The sequence below is a fragment of the Apaloderma vittatum genome, unplaced genomic scaffold (assembly GCF_000703405.1).
Source record: "Apaloderma vittatum isolate BGI_N311 unplaced genomic scaffold, ASM70340v1 scaffold6669, whole genome shotgun sequence".
NCBI classification, from domain to species: domain Eukaryota; kingdom Metazoa; phylum Chordata; class Aves; order Trogoniformes; family Trogonidae; genus Apaloderma; species Apaloderma vittatum.
The window spans coordinates 1-9,523 of record NW_009735724.1 but is presented as its reverse complement, the minus strand read 5'-3'; the positions used below and the strand labels follow the sequence as shown (position 1 = coordinate 9,523).

General features: G+C 39.5%; 1 protein-coding gene across 1 annotated transcript; it reads right to left on the bottom strand.

Moving 5' to 3' along the window:
- Positions 1 to 211: 211 nt before the first annotated feature.
- Positions 212 to 1,457, bottom strand: HS3ST1 (heparan sulfate (glucosamine) 3-O-sulfotransferase 1). The gene has a single exon (XM_009876682.1). The coding sequence runs from the start codon at positions 1,412 to 1,414 to the stop codon at positions 452 to 454; it is 963 nt and encodes a 320-aa protein (XP_009874984.1). The 5' UTR covers positions 1,415 to 1,457; the 3' UTR covers positions 212 to 451.
- Between the last annotated feature and the right edge of the window lie 8,066 nt (positions 1,458 to 9,523).

Below are 9,523 nucleotides of genomic sequence, written 5' to 3'. Positions count from 1 at the left end.
CTATAACAATATTTTCAAAAGAAAAAGAAATTATTAAACCACATTGTAATGCAAGAAGAATGGAAATGTAAAGTTTAGCATATTCATTAGCAATTAGAGGAGAAAGTCCAGAATAATCCAGAAAGGCCAAAGTATTCAAATAATTATGAACAGTTCTGTTGAAATGAATTTCTTATTTATTAAAAAGACAACACATTCTCAAGACAGCATCTTCTGCAGTGAAATAATTTACTTTCTTCATATAGACACACCATACACAATGTTAACAACCATGAAAAACAATACAAAATGCTTTCAAATTTTACAAGTAGAAAAATATAACTAGTATATATGGCAATCATGAATCTAATACTGTACAGAAGTATTTATGGATTTTACAAATAAATATAGCTTAAATGCCCTTTTTAAAATCTTTAAATGTACACTGGAACATAGGTTCTGAAGCTTACCACTAACTTGCCACAAATGAGTGCCAGTCAAATGTTCTGCCCACAAGCTCAAAAAATTTCTTGTTGGGTTCATGGAAATATTCATGCAGTTTCTCTAGTAATCGGGTATCTACTTGTGGGTGTGCTCGTCCTTTTGACTCATGTAAACAACGCTCTCTACCACTGTCCCTTAGGCAGTAGAAGCCTTTAGTTTTATTGAAGTAGAAGTTTGAAGCATTTATCTGTGGTGATAACTTCAAAAATCTCTCTACCTTCTCTATTTCTGGGAAGGGGTCTTTGATTAGTTTATCCCCATCTACAATGTGAATATGATCAAGAGGAAAATATTTCAGCCAGTTTTGCATGTGAACGTAGTATAAGCTTCTGTTTATTGCCTTGTAGTCCACATTGAGTTCACCATCTTTAATCAGGAATTGTTCAATGGATGGATACGGCTTGTGCTTCTGCATGTGATTATAGAACACTTGGGTGTAATCTGATAGTACTCTCTCACTTGGGTCCCTTAAAATAAGGAGTAGTCTCATGGATTGGTTCATGTTATAAACTCTTTCAGGCACTTTAGGTGATGTGAAATATGCTGGAGTTTTTTCCACAGTGATCTGATGGGGATAAGAGAATGGCATTTGATTAATATACCACTCCAATCCATTTCTGTAATGATCTTCCCAGTCAAAGAAATGAACTTCACTTTCTGCTGCGGCAATATCTGGATGAAGACTCAGCATCTCCAACAAAGCTCTTGTTCCACCTTTTCTCACTCCAATAATGATAGTCTGTGGCAGCTGCCGGCATGATCCATTAGAATTAATGTTTTCCTTGAAGTCATTTTTTTGAGATGCTTTCTTTAAAAGCTCCCTCTGAACAGACTGAGAAGAAGTTTCAGCCTTTGAATTTATAGTTGGTCTGGAAGGCACTATCTGAGGTTGAACAACAAGCAACACAGCTCCCAGCAGAAAAGCTGCCATGACAGAGTTCTTAGTCTGGTTTCACTCAAGCAGGTAATGGGGCATAGAGCAATTTCCACTGAGAAAAACCTTTAAAAGTTGCTTTTGTTTTGCTGAGTGAATGTGTATTTCTCAAGCAGAAACGTTGCTGAAAGAGAAAAAAAAAAAAAGCAAGCACATTATTTTATACTCTGGCATATTGCTACTAAAGCCACGCTGTAAGTATCTTTTGCTTTTCATAACTGAGCAAACTTCTTTAGCTTTCCCAATTCTAGGCTTACAGATAATTTGGTATAAGTTAATTCTTTAAAAGACAGACACATGCAATAATGCTATGAGAAAATTATTTCCAATCGTCAGGAGACATGAACATTCTGAATCTTTCTGTTGCAACCAAAATTCACCCAGAGTATTGATTTTTTTGAATCTGATATCATTGGTGTTGAACCACAAATACAACAGAACTAAGTGGTTGTGGGTGTTGTTTTTTGGATTTCTTTAATCTGCAAGAATAAGTTTATCTAAGAGCCAAAACATAAAAAGGAAAAGGTGTGGACTGGACTAAAAAGCATTCCTAAAAGCTGAGGGTCTTGCAGGAATTATAGCCTCCCAAAGGACGATGTGAAAGCAACCTTAGAAGTCAAGCCTCCTGGGAAAAAGGCTCTCATAAAATATAGAGCTGCCCATCCGTGGGAGGGTAACGTTCTCCTAGGAAGAAATTAGGAAGAGCTCTGGGTGAGTAGTAGACTAAGGAAAAGTTGATTTTTTGGTGTCATTTTTAAATGAAGTTAACAATCACTTTGCGATTAGAGTTTCTAAGGATAGAGTTGGGAGGAATGAACTCTGGCCCTGCAAAACGGTAATAAAACCGTAGATCCTAGCATGACTGCATCAACAAAACGATAAGAGAGTCAGATAGCAAGTTGCTCTGATATAAACAACTAACTTTACACTTTTTCAAAGTACTACTAAGCTGAACTCCATTTAAAGGTCAGGGCATTTTTAATGCAATCTCTGAAGTGAAATCTTAATGGCCTCGCACATAACGTAGCTGTTAGATTGCTGTGCTGTGAGCAGGCTGCGTATACACGCTCCCTAAATTGATGCCTTCCAAGGACTTCATAACCTCAGTGGAGGGCTACTCTAAGTATGATTTTGGTATAGTCCAGCTCCATTTAGAAGTGTAAGCCATGATGGCAGAGCACCCAACTGCTTTGTCTTTGCAGACTACTGTAATTACGAATTTAAGCTTGGACTGTCATATATTGTGCTGGCTAATAAGGGCTGAAATACGAAATTGCATACGAACAACCTCAGGAAATGCAAGGGCTAGGTTTTTGGAAATTCTCCAGAGAATCTGAAAAGAAACTAATGATTTTTCCACAAGAAGCTAAGTCCCAGTGTGACAAGGACTAATGATGTGTTTCTAAGTGATCTAGGAAGTTCTCTTTGATAGGTCTGCATTTAGAGAGGTCATGACTCCACCCTGAATGGAGCAGATCTGCTTCCTGATGTCTGCTACTGATTATTGTTTTTATGCTTTCCCTCTTTCTAATCACTTTTTTAAAGGGCTACAAGGCAGCAATGTTGTTAGGAAGCAGAAATCAAGGCTGGAAGGAGAGGGAAGCAAAGTGTCATGATAGATATGAAGTCAAAATAGTGTGTGCTTCCCTGTATGCCTGCAGGCTTTGAGCTCATGGGCATGAGCAGAAGGTCATGCCCTGAGCTGTTCTGTGATGCCTGATGCTGGGCAAGTTTGCAGAAGAATTTGTTGTTCTTCCATTTTTGGCCACTGTTAAATTTTATCTGGCTGAAAAATTTCCATTTTGACTATCATCATTAATCTTTTCCCTGTCCTCAAGCTTCTAGTTAATCTTTCTCATCTTAATCTAGTCCAGTTTTAACAAGAACCAATCTTAATTGTTAGCCCCACACTGAAGATATGGGTGGGGACACACTGGCTGACAGACAATTCAATATAGGTAAGTTCACGGTGGGTGTCTCCACTGAGCTATGCTGCCACCATATTCAGCAGCAATGGGAGCAAACGGTGCAGCACCAGCTGGATCAGAGCAGTGACCGATGGGCAGCTCAGTACATAAGAGCAAGAAAACATCAACTCTTGCCAAATTTTAAGGTCACAGATTAAAGGAATAGCCACTTAGTTGAGAATATATTTTAAGAGTCTCTAGATCCATAAATAGAAAGTCTGAGTTGTTGTCTTAACACCTTACTGGAAAAGCATAATAGGATTCCAGTGAGGAACAGGTTGAACTGATATTGAAAGGAGTTAAGTTAAAGCTTAATGGTAGGAACTCTTATTTCTTAGTAGTCAGATTGAAATATACTATGCTAATAGCCAAGTTCCATGATAGGCCCTCTGTCTCTGGAAAGATTAACTTCTAGGTGCTGGTCTCAGATATTAGTGACAACACAGTGCTGGGGCAACAGTTTTTACTAAATAAACAAACGCAGCTACTTGCTGCAGCAAAATGAGATCTCAGAATAACATGGGAGTACCTTCAGTTTCAGACACAGAGAATTCAATTGCTTCTCCCCAGCTATTTCTTCAGGTAAGCGTCAGGCATTCTTGCACTATGGAATACTACTACAATATCTGCTGCATTTACTGTCTTTATGCCCCATATCAGTAATGATGCCATTGAAACACCTATATGCTATTGTTTTGCTTGCAAGCAATAGAGCTTTGTCTGCCTTCTCTTCTCTTTTAATTCCCTCAATTTGTATAAGATTGATAGCTGGATCAATTATTTTGTTGTGTCAGACTAATGCAACACAACGGACATGAGTGTGCCTCTAAATTCAGCCCAAAACATATGTTGTGTGGGCAAAGTGATGTCCAGGAATAAAACAGCACATAAACTGCTTGTCATTCAGCTTTCTTCTCTAATGTACTCTTTAACAGTTTATGCAGATCTGCAGTTCAGTGGCTAGAATTACAGCAGTTCATACAAAATGATGCAAACGTGTATTCCACAGCTTAACGTTTTGTGGGTCTGAAACACTATTTCAACAATAATAAGCATGCACTGAAGAGTTTCTAGCAACTACTCTGCTAAATTACTTTCCTGCTTTAAGAATTCTCTTCACTGCCTCCACAAGTCGTGTACAGCATACATGGCTTCCCTCAATGACTTAGTTTAACTGACAGTCATTACTATTGTATTTGCTACAAGTTAACGAGCAAGTTGGTAGAAGAAACAGGGCTTATGTTAAATGGTGCTTTGAAGATTATACCAAGACTTTTCAAAAAGTCTGATTGCTTTTGCTTAATCTTTTCTTCAGCTTTCTCCAATTAATTAGCAAAATGTGCCATGCCATTTGTTCAACAAGATTCAATGTGGACATTGCCAATCAAATCAGCTTTCATTATTAAAACCTCTTTAAATGTAATAGTAACTTGGAAATAAATGGGAGCTTTTATCAGTAAAGGCAGTATGAGGGCCACAGCTGCCATATTTGGTTGGCTTTTAAGCATATTACTGTGCTCTTTGAAACATGTTTCACTATTTTTATGACTTCTGAGTATCTCTTAAAACATTATCAAGGCATTTTAATGCCTTGATATGTTTTTCCCCATTCAATGGCATGGCCCAAACTACATAGATTATATATAATTTTTAGTTTAGTTAGCATTAAAAAAAATAAGGTAGTTTTTGCCTGGACTGACAACTTCATTTTTGCTGGAGATGGAATGGGGCTGCATTTAGCTCTGAACTTTTTAAAGAACCTTCGAGTTAACTGCTGAAGCGGGTAGGAGGGAACATAAGGAGTGTCTGTAGGGCAGACAGCAAGTGTCAGGTAGAGCCTGCTGGCAAATCTGACGAGGAGATACTTCACAAAAAACCCCACATCAACACACTGTGAGGTTTAGCAGAGCTAATGGCACATGGTTCCTACAAGGACAGTGACTGGGAGAGAGGAGACTACATCCTTCCCGTAGACATGCAGGTGACTTCACTTTCATTAAAGAGAAGCTGTGTTTTTATGATTCTCTGGGGACTGAGAATGGATAGGTTAAGTTTCAGATGCCCTCACTTTCTCTCCTTTCAGAACCGAAACCCTTCACTGGAGAGATCCTTGTCTGGGCATCTTGAAAAGCAGTCTAGCCTGAACAAGCACCATAGATTAGTTGCTAAAGTCTGTCTCTAGAGGGAGATTAGAGCTGAAAATCTGAGGAAGACATTCTGTTCTTATAAAGTATATTTAGTTTTGCAGATGTGTTAGAACCTCAGGACAATTTGTGGACTATATTTTCCTTTGCACATATTTGGGCACTCAATTATGCAAAATATAAGTCTTATGTTGCTGGTAAAACCCACACATCTGCTATGCTGACTTCTTATATTGGAAGAAAAAAAATCCATAACTAAACTACCCAACTCTACAAACAACTTGCTAAACTGTTGAAAAGTTAGTGATCTGAACACTTGTATTCACTTATGTGTTTTAAAAAAAATTAACTGGATCAATTGTAGTGTACTTGAAATTCTTCAGAAACTCACTGATATGAACAGTGTGTATTCCTATCCTCTAAGAATAGATAGTGTCTACCACAGGATAGATTCCTCAGCTGTTTATATGAGCTCTTTTAAGTGACACTTTGTATCCAGTCAGCATAAAACTCCCTGGTACAGCTATCACTCAAAGCTCAGGCAAGAGCAAGAAAGGGAGTAATTTATATATATGTATATATAAAATCTAATCTAGTTTAAGAAACAGTTTTTTCCTTGGAAATACATTCTGCATTTTGCTATTTTTAACTATTAAACTCTCTCATAATACCCTCTTCATGAAGAAATGCTTCCCACACTTACCCTTCCCATTTTTTTAATCACATTTTAACAGAAGTTTTAAACAACATGTGCCAATGAAATGCTTGAATTCTAGCTTTCAGTAATTAGCTACAAGTAATCGCCTACTTTAGTGAATGCTACAAAATCAAGTGTATTAAATTAAACAGAACGATATACTACTGAAGCCATAGATCTCTAGGGGCATAAAATATTGATCACCTCATGATATGTAAAAAGAAGCCACCTGTGCATTAAGGGGGGGATGTGAAAAGATAAGTAATTGTAGGAAACCATACTGAAGTGCCTAATGATATTGTCTAGGTACATTTCCTAAATTATATTAAAAATATGTTGCACAACCAGTAGAGATTAAACCATGGCTTTAACTTCTATAGTCAGCATGTTAAGAAATCTCATCATATGAATGTTGTTAAGGTGATATGTTGTCTAACAGCTCTAAGAGTTCAGAAATCTACTTCAAAAAGCCCCTAAATTTTGGTTAAGAGAACAAGCCGAGAAAGGCTGACTTCGTAGGAAGTATTTTTGGCTGAAATCTGCTATATTTCTGCACCTGCTGTGGTAAATACAGTTTATACAAATTAGTTAGGTCACCAGTTCACAACTTCTAAAGAAGAAGTTCAGCTCCAGTGCAAGTAATAAAGTAGCAAATTTATAAAAGATTGGAGTTATATATAACATGCACTCTTTTTCTTAAGGTCAGAAGGGACCATTGCAATCTTTCATGCCAAGAGATCATAATTTTTAGAAGAGAGAATACCCTAGATTTCAGAGAACCTCATGCAGGTGAAAATAAAATGGGACATCACAGCAGAATAAAAATAAACTTGAAAAGCTCCAGATGCACAGAATTTTTTGTACTGAATGCTAATATGGAATCCCCCATCACCTTTTTTTAATACCTGTCAGGACCAATATTTTTCCATAAAGGGTACACTTGTACCACTATCTGCTCTATCCCTCCCCATAAACCCAAACGTTCAATTCAAAATCCAGAATCACTTCCCCACCTCCCAAGCAAAATGGGTTACATTCTAATTAGGAAGCAGAAATCTATTACACAGCTAATAGAGTTATTTCCTAATTCATCAAAGCTGTCCCCAAGAAAACAACCTGTGTGAAAGGATGGCTCTGTCCTATCTTGCTCCTGTGCTGTACAAAGGCTCACCTTCACTAGATGCATTGAAAGAGGGAACACAGCAGACTGAGGAAACCCATTCTCATTTCCTTTGCCAAGCAATTTCCTACCATTCTCTGTAGCTGTGGGCCCCTTTTCAAATACCAGTAAAACATTTACAAAACAATAAAACCAAAAACCTCCAAATAATCTTTGAGTTCATATTCCCAGTTGATTTCCATGTCTTCCACTCTCCTGCCTTCAGGATAATACTGGAGCAACATGTGTACCAGTGAGGTCGTCACTGTATTAGACTTAGCTAAACCTATCAATTTACTAAGTGAAGCACTACATGGTGACCTGGAGGGAACTCTCATATCCTGAAGCGAGAAGTGAGATGACCCAGCAGGATCTTCTATTTTGGACTGCCCAGGCATATATTCAGTTTTCTTTTTCTAATTGTCAAACCTGTTCATGGAAATCCATCAGCTTTGACATATTTTTGGGCTCTGATAGCTTCTTGGCTCTCAGTGGCATTTCTAGAAGATGGAATGTAGAGATCCTATGCTAGCCAGACTAAAAAACCCAAACATTTCTGGCTTCCTCTAATGAAAAGCAGAAGAGTTATATGTATCTATACATGCATATATACTTGTGTATTGGAAAACTGTTTTCCACCCACTCTGTTTTTCTGTGATGTCTGAGGAAGCATATGGCTAATTCAGAATAACCAAGGTAGTTTCCTGACAAGGAGGGGACACAGACTGGCACTTGGCAATGCTGGGGTCAGAATTTGCTCTGTCAAATTAGTGCCTCTCCACTGCAGCAGCTGGCTTTGCTTCAGATGCATAATCCTGCTACTGACCTACCAGAGGCATTCATTTGGCTATGTAATAACAAAAACCTCTGCATTTTCCAAAAAGGAAAAAAAAAACCCAACAAACAGGGTGGAGACTGAAAAGCTGGATGTGCAAGAGATAGTTAAAGCTGATGTCAGTAACTGTGCTCTTACTGACAGGTGCTTATTTCTGAGCAATGTGGGAAATGCACTTGATCGAGAGTGCAAGAAATGGTGGCAGATATAAATTGCAATAGTTACTATATTTGTATATATATTTACATGTAAAGTTTGATAGCCAGACAATATATGGGCATACAGCAAAAGGAACCTGTTCTGCTAAATGTTCCTCTTGCCATGTATACTGCAGAGGCTTTCAGTGGGAGTGGGTAAGGAATGGGTCTCTCGTGCCAGAAAGATGATCCCTGCAGACAGGCCATTCAAGTCTGATATTCATAGGACTTCTCAGGTGTGTTTTTTCCCACCCCAGTATACAAAGAGGTACACTCTTGGAACAGGGAAAGCTCTCAATCCAAGAGCACTATTTGTGTCCTTAGCGCCCCAGCACTAACAAAGAGGAAAGAGAACTATATTCTTTAATTGCCAGTCAGCTAAGGTGATCAAATTGCCCATACTGAGGCAGATGCCCTTTCCTGATCTTTTGAATGGCTAGAAGACAAGATCAAATCAGAACTCTCCCGTCTGGGGACTGCCACCCCTTCCTTCCAGCATCCTTTCACCCCTCGAAGATTTGAGCCTCTTACACCTTTATCCCTGGAAAACACTTCGATATCCACAATAACCAACCTTCCCTGTCCTACTCCAGGGAGCCAGTCGTTCAAAACAGAACTGAGCTCGAGTTTGGGCTTGGTGCTCTCCTGCCAGCCCCTAAAGATCAGTTTGCTCTCCAGCCCTATGCAGCTTGCCAGGTTCCAGCTCGGCACGCTGCACCCAGCCGGCCCCAGCACTCAGCGTGGGAGCGGATCAAAGATGCTCTGAAGCGTTTTTGCAAGTGGTTCTGCTGTCAGGTAGAAGCCCTGCGCTCTGACACCCACCTTCCCCCCTCCGCCGTTACTTCCCCTCGTCATTTAGCCACAAGGGAAACAAGGAGGTACAGAAATAAAAGTACCCAAGGGCCGAATCTGGACAGATCCACAATGCAGGTGCTGCCAAACGCTTTCTCCTCCCGCCCCCTCTCCTTTTCATTTTTCCTCTTTCCTCCCGACGGCGATACCTCCCAGAGCCTGACTCCAGAGTTCGGAGGATGTGGGGCAGCTGCCGCGCGTTCCTGCCCGGGACTGGCGGGTTTGGCACGGTCGGTCGGACGCGCTGCTCAGCCC